The following is a 22422-nucleotide window of genomic DNA, read 5'->3' as shown; positions in this document are numbered from 1 at the left end:
TGAACCCAACCCGGGGTTATCGCACTGGAATTCCGCGTCCATCTCATTTCAGATTAGCGACAGCCGCGAGCAATTTAAAAACTGTTCCTAAATTGTCTCGAATTTCAGCGTTTAAGCCGTTCAGCGGAACCCTCCGACGACATCCACTAAGTGACATTAGTTGGCATTTTTCCGCATTTCTCCGCTCACTGGTCGTTTCTCCTCGACTCTTCGACTAGCTTTATGCATATTTCGTTTTACTCGAATCTAAAGGTCAGCCAAGTGTGCGTGTTTGTGTGCAGAATAAAAGTCAATAAAACAGTAAAGCAACTTGATGACCATAAATAATTTTTATGTTCAATGTATTCGGCTGCCAAAGAGAACTGCGTCAAATTAGCTTCACAAAATGATTTGGCGATAAATAGAACGCGCGGAAAAGGAAAACCAAAATCCCTGAAATTTATTTAGCCGAAAATGATGGATAAGCTGGAGTTGTTCAAGGAAATCGACATCATAAAATGGTATTTGGGTATAGCTGAATTTGTTTTCAATAAAAGTATTTCAGTTGAATATTTTTTTGATATATTCTCATTAGAACTTGTCAAAATTTGTTTAAATTTTCTTAAATAACTGAAGTTTTATCACTGCAACAAATCTAATTAACTGCTAGTTATCTTTCTTCCAAAAGAGTACCAACTCAAACTAAATTAACATTCTCACACATTCCCCACAAAAGTTGGTTTCCACAAAAATCTTTTAGTTCTCAACTTTGAGCATTCGGTCGAAAATTATAAAAAAAGAGCCACGTTCTGGGCACTCTGAACAAATTATAATTGTATTGCGCTCAATTTAGTGGCGCCCAAAAAATACACAATGCAGCACAGGAAGAGATCGGGGAAACCACTAAAACCACCAAACAATTCACCCACTCATCCCGCCGCATTTCGCAATTCATATTGCGATTATTATTCCCATATACGGGTGGCACAGCGTTAATGAAATAAAAAATATTTAATTTTAATTTCATTTTGTAATGAGTCGTGATGGAGTGGAGTGTGGATGAGTGTATGTGTGTGTGTGGACGAGGCCGCCAGATGTTTTGGTCAGGATTGCAGAAAGTTTGGCCTAAATATGCGACGTTCTCTGGATTTTGTTTTTATTCTCTACACTAGCTGCAAAATGTTTTTAATTATGCCCATATAGGCAAATGTGTGCGTTGGCCCTTTCACTTGGCTTGACTTGCCGCTCGGGCTCTTGGTTTTGCGGTTCGTTCCGTGCTAAATGCGCATATGGCGCGAAATGGATTTCGTAAGCCGAAATGGAAAAATATAAATGCAGAACTATGATGCACTAACCTACTGTCTAGTATAACCTACACTTACATTGAAATATGCAGGACAATTGGCCGAGGAAGTTTAAAATCACATCAAAGACACTCAATGAAAAATCTGAAAATAATTTAATTACCTGTTCAACCTCCATTTTCTTTTCACTTATTTTTGTGGGAAAAAGTAAAGTTAGGGAAATAAAGTAATTTTATACCCAGTGTTGATGTAGGTTTTAAACTTTTTGATTCTAGCTTTCTGTGCAAACGATCCAGGCCTTTACGTTTAAAATATATTTTTAAGGACCTTTACCACGATTTGAAAATCCCTTTGGATACTCTTAAAACTCCCTTCATTTTTAAAGTTTTGTTTTTTTTGGTTTTACCCATTCCATTACTCTCATTATTTTAAAGCAACTGCAGTAGTATAGTAAAAACGGCTGTGTCTCTGGCATATATACACATACACTCGCGTTGTTGAAATAATATGTCATGTGTGCACTTTTACAACCAACAACAACAACATAACGAAAACACCCATAACAGAGTTGTTGTTTGCCTCCGCTGTTGCAGTGCATTTGTTTATTTGTTTTTTCCATTATTTTGCAGCACGCCAAAGTTTCGGCTTAAAGTTGGCTTTAAAGATTTTTCGGCTTTGCCTACTTTGGGGGATCTGTTTTAAATTTATGGGCGGTAAAAACAAAGGGAGGCGGGAGCGTGCTAATGTAATTATGATAAAATGCGTCACCGCAACGAGTTGAATGGGCTTTTGCCGCCCTAATTTCTCTCACTTCACCGCCACCATGGTTGTTGAACAAATTTGTTGCCAAAAACACGCAGCAACACTTGAGTACACGCGTCGTAGAAAACAATAAATTTATAAACGTTCTCTATGCCCCAAACGCCCCCTCGCCCGGTTCCGGAGTTATGCCAACAATAATGGCACAAAACGTTCTCCGAAGAGGAGCTCAAACGGGTGTATAGCTCTTGGATGCGGCCCTGACAAATGGGTGTTTTTCGGGGCGGCAAGAAGGCTCTTTTGGTCTGCGTACGTGCTTGGCGGAGGAGTTTGTAAAGGATTTTCCAAGGGAGCAGCTAGAAAGGGACGAGAGGAGTTGGCTTTTCCGTATGTCTTACCCTGCAATACGATATAGGTATACTTTTGCTCTGGGATCTTCTGCTAAATAATGAAACACCTGAGCTGGTTAGGTTATATAACAGTTAATTATAAGAATTGATTTTATTGTTATTCATATATTAGTTCATAGCATTATTATTTGAATGCATATTTAGAACAAGTAACTCCTACTAATATTAAAAAGTTTAATTAATGTAAAATGTTCCTCAATGATACACTAAATACAGTCTGCTATTTTTCTATACATACATACGTTAACAGTTAAATATTTCACCTTTTTATTAATACTGATTTCCGACAGCAATCCAATCGTAAATATTTTTAATTTCAGAGTTCTTGCTTACTGTGAAAAATTGTACAATGTTGTGTCAAGTAAATCCCCAAAAAATCTAGCTTAGAAATGTCTACCATGCAAGCTCATCCAAACTTCGTTGCTGAAATGTAGACTTTATTTCCCTTTCAGTTTCCTCTTTTTCACTTCAAAATTGTTTTGGCCCAAAGAAGCGTCGCGTCATGTGTTTGTGTGGCGATTGTGTTTGCGTTTTTATGTATTTGTGAGTATCTGTGTGTGGCGTGCGGTTATGCCCGCTTGCTAAACAATGAAACTTTATTTGCGATATTTCTCCGCACATCCTTCTCTTCCCTTTGCCTTTGTTTCCATTTGCTCCCTGTTGTTATTGCATTTCTATTGTTTGTTATTTACTTTGGCACTTTTGCTCTGTTACAATTTTTAGTTGAGCGACCGACAGACGACGCTGATGTTATTTATTGCCCGGCAACAACATCAGGAGCACAAGCAAAGTGCCGGAGAATCCGCTCACGTTTCAAATAAATTGATTAAATTTCATGACACTTCATCATGCCACAGCAGCCGCAGCCGACAACAATAATCAAATTTCCACGCTTTTTGAGCGCCTTTTTGGAGCTAGAACTATGTCACATAAAGCACTCTTTTGAGGGTTGAATGGGGTCGATGCACAGCGAAAAAATATTAACCCAAAATTGGGCTATAAACATGGAAATTGTTTTGTTAAGCTGGCCTACGCAAATATAGGTGGTTCCTGAAACTCTGGTGCTAGGAAATCACTTGAAATGTTTCCATTTTTTTATTAACAAATAATTTAAACATTTAGTATCGGAATTTCTGAATAAAATATATTTTAAAATCTCTTTTCTTCCCTCTTCTTTTTTTATTGTTCTGATGCTATTAACATTAAACAAATTTTGAATATATAAAAATAATTTTTAGATCTATAAAGATTCAAAAAGTTTATGTTAAAACTTAAAACGAAACTATTTCAAAGGGTCTCAAAACTATTCTATATGTGTATGTGGGTGGTATGCATGTCCTGCTCCTCTCGACATGATTATTATTATTATTATGCAAGCAGGCGAACATGCGGCCTTTTTGCGCCTAAAAAACAGAAATGAAGGCACAAACCCCAGCATACTTTCAGGCGCTAATTAACCAACTTTCCCATACATCCGCAAACCGCCCACCATCAGCGAAGCCCCCCTGGCGTAATGAATATTTGAAAAGCGTTTTTTAATTGAATTTACACTCTTGTCAGTTCTGCGCATTTTTTCGCTTATTCCCTCAACATTTGTCTTTTGGTTTCTGGAACAACAAAAACCATATGCCGAAAGGAAAATACATACATAATAAAAACAGAAGCGCAAACATATAATCAAATTAAAAAGCCAGCATCCCACGTACACAAACATACGTACATATATTTATTTGATTTAATTAAAATTTTTTCTTCCTTGCCATTTATTTTGTTAGCCCCCCTTTTTCGCGCTCAGTTGGCAAATGAACTGCATAAAAGAAAAACCCCGAAAAGAACGAAACCGAAATAAAAATAAATACTCTTGTCAATAGGGAAAAGCCGAAGGAGTATTTCTAAATAAGTAAAAAAAGAAATGTATTTGGGTTATTTGAACCTTTTGCCGGATCTTTGTGGGCAGCGTTGGCATTTGAACTTTGGAGTGAAATTCCAGACAGCGGGTGAACGAGGACGGCTTTCATATCAGGTCAGTCATTTGGTGTCTGCTGCTAACGACTGAAATTAATTGGGCGCAAGTATTTTGTAAATAAACTTATTTTGGAATACACTGTTACATCAAACCTTCATACTTCCGATTTTAAAAAATGTACAGTAAAACTATTGAAAGGTGCAAACAAGTATCTGTGCTTTTTCAAACGCAATTGTATCTATGTTTTTTGTGTTGATATATTGTGAAAACAACATTGCTATTCCTTTAAAACTATAAATAAAGAGCATCAAAAGCTAATCGGATTTGACTTAACCGCAGAACTTTGCATTAACTTTAAAAACCATTCAAGTTTTGTAATGGCCACTTGCAAATACCAAATCTGCCACTGGAATTTTCGCTTTTTTTTTTGCTTCTCTCCCACTCGGATCTCTATGCCATCCACCTCGAGGCGAAAATCTCTTCAAAGTTAGCTTCATTTTGGCACTTGATGTTCACTTCTGGACCGCTCGCATTTCTAACATATTTCCACTGTTAATGTAATTTCATTTCACGCTTTTTCTCTCCACCATCTTTTCGCGTTGCCCCATGGAATTTGTGAAGGACTTTTCATGTGGATAATTAAGCAAAATACCAACAAAAGAAGGCAGCAAATGCCATAAAAGGGCAAAAATGGAAAATAAGCCAGAGCAAAAAGAGCAGAAGCGCAAATTGTTGATGTATGTTTTTCCCCTTTTTTATTTCTTTCATATTAAATTGCATTTTATTTATTTTGTTTCATACTCAAAGAACTTTATTTGCGGTTGAGCATCTGGACCCTTTTCATATTTTCTGTTTTTATTTGTTCTTTTCTTTTGATGGCTCAGCGATTGAGATTTGGCAGCTTATTAAATTTAAAATAATTTGCTTAAAGAATAAAGTAAAAGAGGTCAAAACAGTCAAATTCAACTCATAACTCTTCATATGTACAGTTATTTACCCATTTTCTTTAAAATTATTTTATTTTCTTTAAATATAAAATGTTGCTATTTTAACGTTACAATATTATTTCTTTTAAAAATGTGAATAAAAAGCTTTATTGTTCTTTCTTAAAGGACTCATTTTATTTTGTAGGCAAAGTACGTTCTAGGCCTTAATCTGGTTTTCCACTACATATAAACTTGAACCAGTTCAACTGTTCAATTTCGGAATATAAAAGAACCAATATTCATCAATTGGCTGCATTATATTGATTCTCGCTACAAAGAAGCTTCGATTAGGCCAACAAATTGCAGTTCTTTCGGCGGTTAATTGAAAGTCTGGCTCTTGCTGTTCGCTTTAAATCTCTTTTTCGGTTTCGCCCGAGGGGTGAAGGGGTTGAGAAGACCATTCAATTGCGGCAGCTGCCACATCCTGCCACACGGCCAGGATATGGAGTATGGCTCTGCTCGACTACTGGCTTCTGGATGCTGGCTGTTGGCTGCTGGCTGCAATCGACAAAATGTGCTTCAATAGTTTTCTAATGGACTTCATCCGCCATTTTAATGCACACACTCACACTCGCCAGGCAATTGAGGTCCGAAAAAGGCGAACACGTTGGCAGCTTGCAAAGATTAATGATCAATGCAGGCGCAGGACATGGCAGGATACCCCCCAGACCCACATATCCCCCACACACAAGACGCGATAATATGCGATTTGGAGCCTGGCATCGGGGCGTATCAATAAAAAATCCCCCTGCCACGCCCCCCTAGAACCACTCCAGCCGCCCAGATGCCACGACTGCTATTGACAGAGCCATCGAGCAGCGACAGGATGGCATCCACATCCACATCCACATCCATATCCTCATCCTCGCATCGACTAGAGAACCAAATCCTTTCGCAGCAAAGCACTTGCCATGCATGAAGTTATTTAATAAAAATTGAATGGCTCTCCCTCCATCGCCCAGGAAACTTTCTGTTTGTGTTTGGTTATCGATATGAGCAGCCAGCCAATCGGTATTGCTGGACAAACTCCTTTTTCCGTATTTCGAGACTATTAAAATCAATTCATTCGCATAAGGAGAAAACGTGAATCGATTCCGCATTGGTGAAATTCTGATGGAATTTCCAGATTTTGCAAACAGTTGGCAGGCAAATAAATGATCATTTTCTAAACTTTAAAAAGCACCAGATGTTTGTTATTATTTATTATAATTTCCGGGATATAAAACTATAAAATCTATAAATATAAATGAACGTCGGTTTTCTCTTCCTCTTGGCAAGATAGAAATAGGTTTTCAACTGCCAAAATTCCTTATCTCAATTCAATTAGCTTAAGAATTTGAGTACACAAGGGTTCGTTTATAACACTTTATTCTTAAAAGTCCACTGTTATGTTTAGAAGATTGAACTAAAATATTAATATTACTAAACTTAATTTTAGTTTGGAGACAGCTATTTTTTCCAATTTCATTGCAAATAATACAAGCTCACAACAAAAATAGTATATGTTTGTGTATAGTTTTGTTCATCTAAGGGCTTTTATTTCTGCTTTATTAACTACATTTATTTTAACTCAATTCCCAAACCGAATTCATCGCTAAAAGTACAAGCTCTCTACAAAATGTATGGTTTGCTAAAAGTTTAGCTTCATCTTGGCTTAAATGAGCCAATAACCATTGAACTCCCCAATCAATTGCAATATTAAAAGTTTGCTATGAATTCCTGAAGCTCCACCCTCAATATTTCCACCTGATGGGCGAAACTGGTGCAGCTGGATGTTTTTTTTTAGAAATAGGAATTCAATTCGTGACGCGAAATGTAATATTCATTAAAATAATAATGCGCACAATTTAAACCAGACTCTAGTTCTACTCCCAGGAAGAAATTCCCAAAGGCAGGGGCGAATGCGCTGATGTGAGTGGTTTATCCCCATATTCCTCTTCGGCGTTTTAGCAGTTTGCTCTAAATCCGCTCAGTGCAGTTTGGCAAATTGCGCTGCGTTATCCTCCGCCAACTTTTATGCCTACGCGGGAAAGAAGGGCAAAATGTGGGGGGTTTTCAGCCAGGACTACTTTTACCCATACAAGTGTCTGCCGTAATTGCCGCCGTGCTGTTGATTACACTTCAACGGCGAGCACACACACACCACCCACTATGCCAACCTCACATAAACTTGGCCACACACACACACACACACACACACATCTTCATTCTGGTGGCACTCGCCCGCTGGGCTTTTAACTGCACTAGTTTCAGCCATAAACTCGAGCTGTAGAACCGTGGATCTGCTGAACTGCAGTTGTATCTGGAGCTGGAGCGCAAGTTGGGATGGAAGTGTACTTGCACATGATTGCCAGCCGACAAAGTTGACGTTAACGTTTTGCTCTACTAAGAATGAACTCATTAAGCTGGCTGTTTATTCAGTTGGGTTGGTATATATAAATATATTGCTTTTGAAAAAATAATTGCAAGACACAAAAGAGATCTTAAGGTCGTAAACACTTTAGGCATCTTTGGCCAATATTACGCCTACTTTCAAACAAAAACAACAACAGGTTAATAGCAATTTACGATGCATTAGTACAAAAAATAATATCCCTCGCTGAGTTCTGCGCCGAATAAGTTTTCTGCAAGATCGGTTTTTTTTTGGTTTCCCATTAATGTTATAAGTGATTTAAGAAGAAATCCTTATAAGTCTTTTTTTCCATCTTTATATTTTCAAACTGTGTTTTATCGGCCTCCTTTCCTTTCACTCACTCATAATGCTGTTTAAAAGGAGAAAAAAAAAATACTTGGGTATTCCAATCTCGAGCTGTGGGTGGAAGAAGAAGCTGCATAAGTGCTTACAAAAAAATTGGACCCCGGAATCCACTATTTATCCAGAACCGGTCTAAACCGTACACACGTGGCTTTCATTCCTCGTTCTCTACGAACAGATCTGCTAAATAGGCAATTCGGTTAAAACTACCGTCATGGCCCAAGCTGTAGGCCAGGAAGCTTTCGTTCGTGTCCGAGCCGTGAAACTTCCTCCAGAGGTGCAGACTCAAGACAGAAAGCCAAAGGAACGCGGCCATGACAAAAAAAGTAGCCCATGAAACCTTGTGAAGATATCAAGAAGTGATATTCATTGTTACAGTGTATTTACGACCTCGAAATCAATGGGCAAACCTGCTGTAGTGCAAAAGCCCTGCGACAAGTTCCAGAGGTCAAGCAAAAGAAGGAGATAGGCCATTAGAAGACAGATCATAGAAAAGCAAAGTCAGAAAGCACTTAAGCTGGTAATGCATTTTAGCTTACCAAAGGTCTGTCCTGTTTTTGAAGGTTCTGAAGGCAAGCAATTGTGAGGGGCAATTCGAATGGTTGTTGAATTGCCGTCTGCTAAAAAAACATGCTGGAAGCAATATTCCCTTCTTGCTAACGAGCAAGTTATCAATGTGGCGTAGAAGGGTTCCATTCTATGGAGATACAAAGTCCGTTAGTCTGCAAACATAACGCACATTTATTCAGAACAACCTGGAACAGAGTGTACTCATCCTCTTTATCCCTGATGTCTAAGTAAAAGATACTGTCACAACTAAGGGGCAAATCCCACTGAACGATTATGTCGGTCCTAATGTTCTTTCTAACCAACGACTTGTCTTCGAGGGTCTCGTTTGTATGGGGATCGAGTTCGTCCAGCTTCTCTTTTTGTCATGTCAACCATTTTGCATTATTTGGTTTGGAGGGCAGAAAAACCTGACGCACGAAGTAAGTTGCCAAACACATCCTTTTGTGTGGACTGGCACCTTTTCCTTTGAGCCGTCTGGCAGAAGCTTAAAGTCATATTCACCCGTTAAGTTTTTGGGAATGCGTAGATCCTTGTATGGTATGAACCTGCCGGTATATCCACAGTGTCTAAGAAATCACAGCCTTCAATCTCAGCATTGGTTTTTTGCACCACCAGCAAAAACGGTATAACAAACAATCCCAAAAGTAGTCGCATTTTTCCTCAAAAAACCATAAAATAAATGAAATAATGACTTAAAAATTAAATCATTAAAGAATCAAATTGCAGGAATAACCGAAAAATATATATATTTCCAGGGTTATTTTTATCTACACCCATTTCAAATGAAAGAACATTTTTCTTATCTATGTGTCCATTAAACACAATTTTTATCACTAACGCGACTTTAACATTAAGACTCTATAAGGTATGCAACTAGTTAATGAACTTGAAGATCTAATTAATGATACTACTCCAAAAATATGATGGCAGAGTCTGCATAGAATAAATGTCAATGAGTAAGAGTTTTGCCTATCTTAGTTTCGGTTGCAAATTACGCACCTAAAAAACAAAACATTTTTAATATGACAAATTCTGTTTAAATGTTCCAATTCAAGCTAAGCAGGATGTGGCATTCCGGAAAGTCACAGAAATCTATTCTTTTTAATCTTGTTTGGCTGCTGCTAAATAATTAGGCTTCGCATCCTTTAGAAATAGGAACCCATTTGAACTGGAACATTTTTGTCGCCTCCTCCGTATGCATATGGATGTGAGCAACTGCTCGTGTCCCTATTCAGTTCGAGAGCTTTGGATCCCACACTAAACGGCTCCTTTTCCGCCCCGCTCCTTCGCTCATTTGCTCCTTTTTGCTTTTCCCCCCAGTTCTAGGTTATCCCTGTGAGCTGTGGCAACAGCTATATTTGAATATTTAATTTTTTAGCGAGCTGGGAACATTTCGCACTTCGAAACCTGACGCTAAACGATGCCAGAGAGCTATCGTTGTTACCCAACCCAAACACCCCCGTTATTTCTGGCTGTGTATGTGGGGGTTTCCAGAAAGCAAACAAAATATTTTCGGCGCCAAGTGAATCAGCTCTTGCTGCCATCCTATATATGCTGGCTTCGTTGATTGCGAGTTCAATGCTCGCTGTGAGGACACAGCCCAATTGGCTTCAGCCGAGTTGTCCGAATTCATAATTAATATAATTTCGACACGATTCAGTTTGATGTGCACCGCCACCCGCGCCCATAAAAACTGCCCATTTTTCACCTGTCACGTTTTTAATTAAAAGAATTTCGCTTTAATAAATTCAACTTTGACAGCAGCGGGTCGCCAAAAGGTGCGAGGCAAATTAATGAACGAGTGGCGCATGCACCCAGCCCACGCTTAACTGTTTCACCAGTTAACCGAGCAACAATTTAAACGTTCTTTCAATATTTAATTGACTTGGTCGACTGCGCCGTAAAAGAATCCCCGCAAAATTCCGTTTCAAAAAGAATGACCGTAAGGATTGTTGTTCGTAGTCGACTTGCGTAATCGATTTGCGTTCTGTTTGTCATACCCTTAATTTACAATGTGTTACAATGGGCTTATTGTAGAGTTTGTGGACTTGGAAATTTCTTCAAACATCAAGTACGTGTACATTAAACTTTCTTATAAATTCATTTAATATTTAACTAATAGGTTTGTTATAAATAATTATAAATACATCGAAAAGCAAAAACATGTGAATCAAAAGGATACATTAGTACATAGTTCAACCTGTTTGAAATTAAATTAATTCCTGTTGAAAACTTTTTTCCGAGGACATTTATCTAATTTTTTTTTTCTTAATGCAACTTTCAGGTTAAAGCCCATTAATCTCTTTGACTTTTCCCTTTTTTTTTGTTTTAATGCAACTTCCAGGTTAAAGCCCATTAATATCTTTGACTTTTCTCATTGAGTATGTATTTAACTTAATTTATACCGTTGATCATTTTCCATTCCCGTTTTCTTATTTCAACATTGGCTGTACTTTTCCGAAATATTTCGTTGGGAAATTCCATTAATCCGTTTGACATTTCGCTGTTTTCGCCGTTGAATTGAAGCGACCCAGTTTGACATCGCCTTCAGTGCAGAAATCTCGAAACTTTTTTCTTACTCTATTTTCTGTTTCCCTGAAATACCCCAAAAGAGCACGTTGAAGAAGAAGCAAAGTTGGGTGAAAAGTCGGAGGTAAAAGTGGCAGAAAGTACGCGCCAAACTGTATGACATTATGGCCAATGCTAGGAGTTGTTGTTGATGTTGCTGGCCCACGCGCTCTACGTGCAATGTCACCCTAAATGTCGTCCTCACATATACTGTACTCACTGCACTGACCAAAACTAAAAAAAAAAACTTTTATATAATATCTTAAATCGATTTCATTGTATCTTATAACAAAACATATTGAGGGCTGCCAAATTTGGTTATTCCATGTCCCAAGGTATAAATAGTTTAGAAAATATAAATAACATTCTTAAATCTGGGGAATATTCTTCCAAAGATTTTTCCCAGTGTATTCAGCTCACACCCACTAATACCCGCACACCTTTATAGAAATCCACTCACACTCGCAGAAACTTCCGCTCTGGTTGCATTGTTCATTTAAATTCTAATTTGTATTTGGTGCACTCGACAGTGGGACAGCCTGCAGGGCGGAATTAGGGGGCGTGGCGGAGGAGGACAATGGGCGTGGGGTGGCAGGAACACGTTTCCTGCCAGCGGACAGGTGTACGGGTCGACATGGGGCCTGACTTCGAACCCACTCTCAGAAATGCACAAAAAGAAGCCAGCCAGCACAGCCATGTCCCAATAATGTCCTTGAAAAAAGGCAAATTCAACTTGCCAACTTTTGTTTGCCGTTTTCGTGGGCGTAGGTGAGACTTTGCCGGGGGCGTGGCCCACAACGCACACAATTTGTTATTGCTTGCTGCTCACCTGCTATCCAGGTGAATTTATCTTGATTTCGATTTTCGTTGGCAAATTTGAATATCCTGTAGACTTGCAATCATATTTTTAGGAAAGAAAATTTTTGTTTCCTGCAAAAATCTTTCGCAAGTATTGAAAGACTATAAAGCATCTAATTTCTTGATAACTGAAAGTTTGCGAAAGTTTTTGGCAAGAAAAAAGTGATAAATAAAGAAGAAAACTTTTGTAAGCTTCGCATTTTTTTCCGAGAAAACAATTTTAATGGCTTTTAAGAGATTCATTTGTGGCTTTGCAAATTATCAATTTATGCTTAAAAATATTGATTTAAAAATCAATAAAATATTATTTTAATATTTCATTTAAATAATAACAGTCATTAGCAAAAAATAACTAAAAACTAATTTAGCGCATTTAACTATATTTTATATGAAAGTGATTAACCTTTCATTATTTTATTTGTTCCTATTAAAACTTTGTTTCAGAAAAAACCCACAGTCATTAATTTTTTCAACTAATTTTAAATTAAAAATTGTATCGATATTGTCTTAATGTTCAAAGGTAAATCATCGCCAATATATATGTCTGTAAGTTTAACTCGGATAATTCCATTCCCACTTCGTTTTCCGCAGCAAATTCCGCAATCTAGAATTCTCTTATCTTATTTTCATTGCATTGTTGGCTATCGGCAATTCCAATCTGTAGGCTCCCCAGTTTTCCTGCATTTTCCCTCGCCAGTTAAGCCGACATGTCGTTTCATTTAAAGTTTATCGCGTTTTCTCTTTTCCTTTCATCCCCTTTCTCTTTCCTTGGGTTTTAGTGGGCATTCTGAGTTTTTTAATTCCGTTGCAGTTGTTGTTGTTGTTGGTGCTGCTTTAGTTGATTAAAAACCGCACTCAAAGTGGAAATGCGCTTCTCTTTGTTCGCCCCTCCATCTGGCTGGCTATCTCTTTCGTTTGCTCTATCCCTGCCTCTGTCGCACGGTGTGTCTTATGGCTTTTGTTCTGGAATTTATAGCAGGTTTAACCCACTTCGCCGCAACGCTCTCGATTTCAGACCGACCCCAAGGCTGTCGGCCATGTAAACTTTTTAAATTAGTTGTCAAATGCAGGCTGCTAAGCGGAATGCGATAACACACACAAACGTCCAAGGGAAAATCGCTAACTGGCATTAATTAAAAGTCAAAATATTTCCAGAGTTTTATGTCCGTTGCGGCATGCTGCATTTTATTGCGTGCCATGGGTGCATTGACTCCGAACCCGCGAATGAAATGCAACTCGATGGGAAATTGTTGTTCAAATGTTTTGCCTGGCTTTTACTTGTCGAAAAACGCTAATCTTAAATCTTAGATAATCTAATTAAACAGAGTTCAAATGAAAGTTCAAATAAAATCCGATTGTTAAATAATATTTTTTTAAACTATGGTTAGCTGTTATCTCTTAAAACTTACCACCATTCAAAAACTCAACTTATAAAATGTAAATAACTTTACAATAAGTTTTCCTAGTTTATTTTGTTAATTTACTTGTTATGTGCTAGTTTTAAATATAACTTGTTACAATTTTGACTTGTACGTTTTTGTACTAAATAAAAAGTTTGTTTTGTCATAAATTAAATAAAAGCCAAAAGTTGCATTGCTTGTTAAATAGGCAAGTTTTATATGTTACTGACTTTGTTAAACAAAACTACTGAATTTAGTTATTATGTTTTTTTGTCCATGATGCTTAACTGCAGCTCTTGGCTCTTTGGTAGCTTGACTTCGGGTACCCCTCAGACTTCATCGTAGTTGGGTTTATCGCCAAACTTGACGGATCCCCGTTGCCGAATGTTATCGCGCGTCTGGCGCTTGTACTGACCCCGTGGCGCCTTGGCCAGCGGCTGCTCGAAGGCCACGGCACTGGGCCCAATGGGACTGGCCAGCTGGAAGCCACTGTGGGCCACCTCCGAGGGCCACTTCTCGCCGTGCATCGCATCCACGAGGGCGGTCTCCAGCTCCTCCTCCTCCAGCTGCTGCTTGTGCTGCTGCTTCTGGTGGCGCTGCTGATCCTGGAGGCGGGCCCTCAAACTGCTCATCGCGAAGGAGGGCGGTGTGGTGTTGCCCTCCGAGCTGTCCTCGTTCTCGCGGATCAGATATATCTCTTTGTGGTGCTGTTTACGGGGTCTTCGGGTGGTGGTCAGCTCCCTTTCGCGGAATTTCTTGAGGAACGAAGCGGGATAATTGGGTGCCTCTGTGGTGGTTGTGGTGGAAGATGTGCTACTGGGCGGGCTGCGATGTCTGGGCCTTGGAGCATGTTGTGGTGGTGGTGCTGGTTGAGACCTAAAAGTCATTCCCTGACTGGGCACAAAACCACTCTCCATGGAGGCTACTGCCTCCACCGCCTCCACTTCACCGCTGGCTTCACCAGTATGTTCGGTGACCTCGTACCGATGTACCCATTTGCTTGGCCACCTCGTTCTCCGCCTCCTCCTCCTCTTCCCTGTCATACTCGAAGCTCACCAGCTTCTCCGGTTTGGGCAACAATTCGTGATCGCCACTGGATATATCGGTGTGCAAACGGGTTAAAGGTTGCGGTCTTAGTGTAACAAAAGAGGAGGGCGATTCACCCGCCTTGTAGACGGGTTTCCAGCTCTGGTACTCCATGATCTTGCCAGAGATCACTTCGTTGGAGGATCCGCCTCGAGGCCGCTTCTTGAAGTACTTCTCCATAATCGCCTCATCGCTGGTCATGGGCGCCTTTCCCTCGGCTATCAATTCCTGCTCCTTTTCCAACTGCCGCATGCGATGATCGCCGTGGGCCGTGTGAGTGATCATCATCGAGGATTCCGTGACTGTGGGCTTCGGTATGGGTCTCCTTAGTTTGACCACCTTCTTTGGCGATGGCCGCATCTTGATGATCTTCATTGGCTTGTTGTTGTGCGGATTCCGGATGATGTATTTCACTCGCGTCATCTCCGTGGGCAGGAAGTCTATGGTGGACTTCTGTCCATAGCCCGCCGTGCTCGGCATGAGATCCGTTAACATTGACTTCATCGCCCGGGCCCCATTGAACATCCGTCCCAGCACACCGCCCATCACGGAGTTATTCATCTCTTGCCACATAAATCGACGCTGGATTCTGCGGAGAAAGTGAAAGTAAAAGTTTGTGTGGATTTTTATTAGATTTTTATGACAGTCATTAAATGAGTAACAAAGGATTAGAGGTTCATTAAAAGCTTTTGAATGTAATAAATGTAGTAAACAGCATGATTATTTTCTTTGCTGAACTTTTAATAACAGAAAATATGTTAATAAATTTTGGGGTTTGATTTGTGGTGAGAGAAGTATATATATTTCCAAATTTCGAGTGTCTCTTTAAAGACTTGACTTCTTTCTGGGTAAAATCACTCAAATCACTTGAAATGTTCGCATCAAACATTTATGGCAATTAATGGATGATTTTGTTTATATTTATCTTTTATCTTTTACTGCACATTTTGCTTATTTTGATTTTTTCAATAATATTTTTTGTCTTTTAAATTCGTTTTTCCTTTTGTTTCCTTTTTTTTACGGACTCCGACTCACCTGTGATCTTCTGCCTGCTGTTCGCCTCTGATCAAAATCAGCTTCAGCAGCAACAGCAGCCAAATCCAATTGATCTACGAGAGTTGAAGTAATCCCAATTCAACCGGATGTAAATCGGTTGACAATGTCAATTAGCTGATGTGTTACACTTCCTCGGTAATCCATTTCTGGCTTACTTACGCAACGCTTCCTCATCTTGGCAAATACACTTCAATATTCCCACCGCTCGATTTGAATATTTCAGCAATTGGAGGATGCAGATTTGTCAAATTAAGAGCTCGTTTCGTGGCTGCTGGTGAATTTCAACTGTCAGCGCCTGCGCGCCAAGCACTTGCTTTTATATACTAGTAGTTGCCACTTGGTGGTTGCAATGCTAGTTGCTAGTTGCATGTTGCAAGTTGCAGTTGCTCCAATTATTGGAGCTCGTTGGCTTTGAGCTTGGCATTGGCATTTTCACTTTCGTGGGGAACAATGGGCTTGACTGATAGGCTGGCCTGGCCGCCTTTCGTCGAGCAATTAGTTCCATTACTTTTTGGTATCTTTAGTGCCTGTGGTTTTGTCTGGCTGCTTGGTTTTTCCTTCCTTTATTTTGCATTTTTTGTTGCGAATATTTTTTTTTAAACTATCCCCCTGGCTTCTACTCTCCATTTTTATTCGGTTTTTAGTTTCCGTGTGCATTTACTTGCTGCTTGATTTCGCCTGCATTTTGCAGCTGCCTACCGGGTGGCGTGAAGGCTTTAAATAAGTTTTAAATATTTTTTAAATCTCATCAAGAGCTTCGATTTGCACCAGGCACCAGTGCAACTGTTTAATTATGACTTAATATTTATTAATGAGCGTTTTCAGCTTCTGCCTTGTTGCCAGCACTTCAATTTATCGATGCCAGGCGTTCGCTCACAATATATGGCATCCTCATCATCTTCCTCATGCGATATATACATGTATACGTAACCATCATCATCATCATCAATACGCCATCTGTGGGCCGAAACGTGCCAAACGATTGGGTTCGGTAAATGACTTTGTGGCGTGTATGCACTTTTACGCTCATCATCATCATTTTAATGATGGCCATGGTAATGCTCTTGATGTTTATTGAGATATTTTTTCTGTTTGATCAAAGTGCTGCACTCGAATGCGTATATATCTGTGCGGCAGGTGGCGCCACTTCAAAGTCAAATGCCTCATTATCAAGGGACGTGTGACAACTGCAAAAATATTTATTGAAATATATTTTTGAAGGAGCCGAGTGGTAATAAGAGATATTTATACAGTTCCCAGGAACTTGTTTGCGGTTTAAATTTCGTAAAGGTAAAATAGGCCTTTCCAACTATAGGCAACCGTTTCTAATTAACAATAAATGTATTCTAGCTTAGACCCTCTTTTTTTTGCTCTAAATACATATTAATAAACATCTATTTATATATAGTTGTCAACAATAAATAAATTTAAAACTGCTGGTGCATTGAAATATATATTTATGAAATTCATTTAAGATGAGAACAGAAAATTTAATTTAAATGGTCTGATAAATATCTAAATTTGTTTACATCAACACTTTGTTAAAACGGAGAAATAATTAAATCGCTAAAGACTTTGCCGTATCAATAGACTTCAACAATGTTTAATTAAAGGAGGCGTAATCTGAGCTCGAACACTGCTAGTTATTAATATATCAACCTTCAAATAAAAGTAAGTCAATGTCTTAAGTAATTTTAAGCCGTTTTGCTTTGCCCTTTACGAGCTTATCAAGTTGCAATAATTGCATTTGTGCACTAATTAAACATCTGTTAAATAGAAAGAGGCGGTGGGACATGAATACGTATATATATTACCGCCCACAACACATCAATAGCGTTTGCTCGACTCTTCCGTTGCTGGCACATTACGCATACGCATCGTTGAGCGAGCTGAAGCCTTGTTTAATACGCGCTCCACGCTTCAGTCAATAATGTATTTAAAATGCCATTTGTGTAAATGGATTATGTAATCGATGCAACATTGTGGCAGTGGCTGCTAATGCAATATGCCCCTTGCCTTCTCCACATGAACGTTGTACATGCTCCACATGCACACTTATATAGACATATTTGTGTTATTGCTGCCTAGCCAGACTTTGCTGATAATGCTAGCTTACAGTCGGAGTCCTGAACTCCTTGTCGTTGTAGTCGTCCTTGCATAAAAGCAAATTGATGCCTTAAGCCAAATATAAACACAATAAAACCAAACAAGCCGCAACAACAATGAACCAGCACACACGCACACAAAGAGAAAAATTGTCCATTGAAATGTACACAGTTCAGTTTTTGTTAATAAGATGAAAAACATTTTGTTAATTTTAAATCTTGTAGAATGTGATAAAGTGTTAGAAACTATATTGTTATTCATAACGCTTTTGAATAATTAAAACGTTAATTTCGAAGTAATCCAAAATACCATTAACATAACATTTTTCAATTTATTCATACTGATCCCATATTGTTCAGCTTTCATTTTCTTTAAAGTCATCGGATTGAAGTGTACCTTAGTACACTTTGGCTTAGCCAAGATTATTATTCTTAACTGTTAGATTGCTTAATTGAAATGCCTATGAAAGCACACCAAATTCTTTGACCATTTTTGCAAAATATTTTTCAACGTGCAGACATATGCCTGCAGGGAATATGAGGATGTGAAGGGAGTGCGGTGTTGCTACTGCCTGTATCCTGTATCAGTTGGCCAAGCATAAGGCAAGAGCTAACTGCAAATTGTAACTCGAATTTCGCCTCGATGCCACAGATTTTTCCATCTCACCCCCTCGACTTGTTTCTAAAACGTTGATAACAATTCGCATTTCGGGTCTCAGGATAGACACTCTTTTGGGCAGATAACCAGAGCTCGAGGGATAACAAAGGCATCGCCTGCTGCAATAACTTTGACGAGCAATGGAAACAGCCCGGAGAATCGGACCCTGATTGACATCCAACAGTGGACAAAAGGGAGCTAGGACCGTGGTCGCATTTGCAGATGGCACAAAAGAGCTGACTTTGGAACAGGAAAAGTCAATTTAAAATAGTTACAAAGAGTTGTATGAGGATGCTTGTTAAATACTTTTAAGGCTAAGAACTTATTAACTTTAATGCGTATTAAAATAAATATATTACCTTACAAGCCAAAAGGTATTCCACCAAAAACTATATAAATTTATATCTTAAAAATTAATGTTTTCTTGGTGGTTTATATTTTCATAAAGCTGTCCACGTGCTTGACTTATTTCCCATTAAAATATATATTTATTTTCATGTCCTGCCCATTTTCTGTTTTTATTTTTCTTCTGTAAACCAATTTGTTGATATTGCTGCTGCTGCTGATGCTGCCGTTGCTGCACTTAATATTATATTTACATTTATTTTGCGAGAGTAAAAATGCATTTACCTGACGTCCCCTAGACGAAACCCCTTCAACTTTTCGTCCTTTTACAGCATTTTGCTGGAGTCTCAGCAGTATTCTGATGTCCTTGTTGTTGTTGTTGCCTGCACTGATTTAAAGCCAGGGGCGCTTCTGCTGTTCCGGTTTTTCATTTTTTCTCTTTTTATTTGGTGCTCCGAACTGCTCTGCTCTGCTCTCGTTGCAGTTTTGCGACACCATTTTATGCTCGAAACACAAAAGACTGGAGCTGGAGATATTGCGCATACGCCACGTTTTCTCAGCTCACCATCCATAGATTGTGAGCTCATGTGAATGTGACTGGGCCATCACAAAAGCTTTGAAGTTGCATAGATAAGCTTCGGTTGGAGCAAATGCTGCATAGCCCCGGGCGATTTGGCCCCGAAGGCGACAACTCGCAGAGGGTCTGTGCAGTGGAGAAAACATAAACTTATGTCATAAGCCATAGCCTCTTGGCAACGCACAAGGGTCCCGTTCCAGGCATTAACCCATGTAAGCCGAAGTGTAGCAGACAATGGCCGCGGGCAACACAGATAGCCCCACTCTATTCGCACACTAAAAGAAAAAGCATAGCCCGCACACATTTTAAGCTTATTTAATGCGCGCATAAATTATTCAGAGTGAACGGGCGGCGGGTTGGGCGAAAAAAGCTTCGCGTCCTGGGCATACTCAATTATTTTAGATTATGTTTGGATTAGTGGTCAGGAGCAGGACTCCACTAGGACCTGGTTCAATGGTCCCTCTGTCTGGTTATTGCACTTTATTGTCATTGGAGCCGCACTGGCGATGACAGCCCTCCGAATGGCTTTTGGGTCCTTCGCCCGACCGGCTTCCTTTTTTTCGGTTGTGGCCCGCAGGCCGGCCCAATCAATATTTAATTGACCCATTTCAGGGCATTCTTTTCCTATGAATGGAGAGTTTTTTCCCCGGTGAAAAGCATTTTATCAATTGCTGCGAAAAAAGGGCGGCAGATTAAAGTAAAACCATAAGTCAATATGGAAAGTGTTAAATACTTCAATTTATAGAGATATTTTTTTATTAATTGTCGTGATTGCTGCTTTTAAAGCACATATTTTTTTCAAGAGATTTATAAAAGATTTCAATTAATATAGTTTTTTTAAGGTGTACCAAAGTTAACTTTTTATGGACTTTTTTTTTGCGATATTAACCTTTTATTTTGTTATACAATAGTTTGGAACCATAAACAAAGTATTAAATATTTTTCAATCCTTGATGTTTAAACTTGTTTTAGAGGCTTTGGAATGTATTTTAGTAGTATGCTTTACTGGCTTTTTTCTTTTTTGTTATTTGGGTCTCTATATTAATCTTAAATTCTTCCAAGTTTGCTCAACGCAATGGGTTCCTTTAAATTAACTTTGAATCAGACCATTTCCACATTCAGATACTCGGATACTCCAGGCCAGTGAGCCATTTAGCGCATAAATTAGATTAGAACAGACCATAGCCGGTTCGTAATGGGCGCTGAAAGCATTTTTTTAGCTGCTTTTGCCAGGCCATGTACTTAATTTATATTAATGTGGCCGCCATCTCTCTCTGTCTCTTCACTTTGTACATCTGCCAGCGTCCTAAATTAATTTACACGACGCACGACAAAAAGCGAGTATCTGCAGATTCCCTGATGCCCCATAAAATCCTTATCCTCGTCCCTTGCCATTTTTTTCGGGCCTTCAAATTACTTGCATGGCCATTAATGGTGGATTGTTGTTGCTGCCAAGGACGGCTGTCATATTCAATCAAATTTGTTATGGAAATAAATTGACAAATAAATTGTTGGATCCATTTATTCGTATCATTAGCGTGTCCCATGGCGGCAAATTGGTTTTCAATTTGATTTTCAAATGAATTGATGGAATTCGAAAAGATTTATGTTTTTTTTCTGTAGAAATGCAATTCTTTGTGGGATTATTTGGAGTTATTGTAACAAAAAAAATATTGTAGAAATAAAGATTTAACTTTTTTTAGTTTTGCTTTGATAGCCAGACAATTCTGTTTTGTATTTGAATGTTTTACCTTTTTTTTACTAGCCGTTTTTTTGCCATAGGCGGTTGGTTTTTGCATAATTGTGTATCAATAGTTACTCCCCTTAACTTAAATATCCAAATTATTTCAGTTTAGAGGAGCTAAAACAAATTGTTGTCCTAAAATATTTTGGTTTACATTTATATAAATGAATATTTATCGATACGCTTTAAGCAAATAAATCTATTCCAATCGGAGTGACCCAATTTTTTGTTGTGGCTTTTATTGGCGTAGCTTTTGGTTTTCCCCGACCATTGATAGGCACACATTTTGTTTCATTTCGATTCTGGAGCCGTAACCTCAGAATTCGCCCGCGGCAACGACACGCTGATTAAATCAAATAACTTATGGCTTAGCTGCCACTTTTTCCTTGTCCTCCTTTCGTCCTTGGAGTCCAGGTCCAGTGGCAGACGTTCCTTGCCCTTTGCAAGGAGTAAGGATACTCCCAGTTGTCGGACAACGGAAATCAGCGCTGCCCAATCTGCTGTGTGGCCGAGTTTGGTTTGGTTTGGCTTGGTTTAGTTTTTTGGCTGGATGGATGGTGCTCGGTGGTGCAGAGGTGAAGTGGAGCAACTGCCGTGGCTCATTGTGTATGAAATTTGCTCAACTGCAAGCCAAGCAGAAGGAAATTGCACATACACACAACCACACAGCGTTATCCTGCTCACTGGATTCTCCTCGTTCTTTTTTCTCTCTCCACCAGAAGCTACTTCTTTTCTGCTCGACTGCTGATGCGAAAGCTTCCTTGAGACACAGAAAAAAATTATTAGTATAGTATAATAGTTTTCTTGTTGCATCTTAATAAAAATATAAATTGTATGTTAGGTAATATTTATAACCTATGTTTAGCTTATTTGTGTTGTCCTTTTTTTAAACATGTGTAATCTTTTAAAAACTGTACAATTTCTAAATTAAGTTCCCCAAATACGAAAAATATTAGCTGCAATTTAACATTCAATTGGTTTAACAAAAAACCTATAAAATAAATGTTTTTTTCTAATTGCTATCTCAGATTTGAGGTACATTTATTAGGTTCGTACCTTATTTTAATTATTTTATCTATAGTTTTCCTAAGTGTACAGCCATTTTGCCAAGCCATACACTTGAAAGCGTTTACTGTCCGTGGCCGACTGCGTTTGTGTGGGTGTTCTTCTGTATGTGGTTGTGCGTGTGTGCACATGTGTGAGCCTGCCATTGTTAGTGTCGCTGTCGCAAAGTTCATCTTTTGTTTCAATTGCCGCACTGCTGACGGTCAGCTCAGATTTCTGGCCGTATCTGAG

The 22422-nt window shown here is 38.9% G+C and overlaps 2 protein-coding genes and 1 pseudogene across 2 annotated transcripts in view; 1 reads left to right on the top strand and 2 right to left on the bottom strand.

Annotated features, from left to right (window-relative positions):
- LOC128254879 (exostosin-1) overlaps nucleotides 1-22422 on the top strand; it is a 65941-nt gene that overhangs the window by 7856 nt on the left and 35663 nt on the right. The gene's annotated exons all lie outside the window — the stretch shown is intronic.
- On the bottom strand, nucleotides 8314-9383 carry LOC128254959 (G-protein coupled receptor Mth-like; annotated as a pseudogene).
- On the bottom strand, nucleotides 13614-15982 carry LOC128254882 (uncharacterized). Its single transcript, XM_052984233.1, is given in 4 exon segments — nucleotides 13614-14544; nucleotides 14546-15230; nucleotides 15677-15750; nucleotides 15857-15982. Coding segments are annotated over 4 exon segments (1434 nt in total). The 5' UTR covers nucleotides 15872-15982; the 3' UTR covers nucleotides 13614-13884.

The sequence above is a fragment of the Drosophila gunungcola genome, assembly GCF_025200985.1.
Source record: "Drosophila gunungcola strain Sukarami chromosome 2R unlocalized genomic scaffold, Dgunungcola_SK_2 000006F, whole genome shotgun sequence".
NCBI classification, from domain to species: Eukaryota; Metazoa; Arthropoda; class Insecta; order Diptera; family Drosophilidae; genus Drosophila; species Drosophila gunungcola.
Note: the sequence above shows the minus strand (reverse complement) of the source record. Positions and strands in the feature narration are given on the sequence as shown.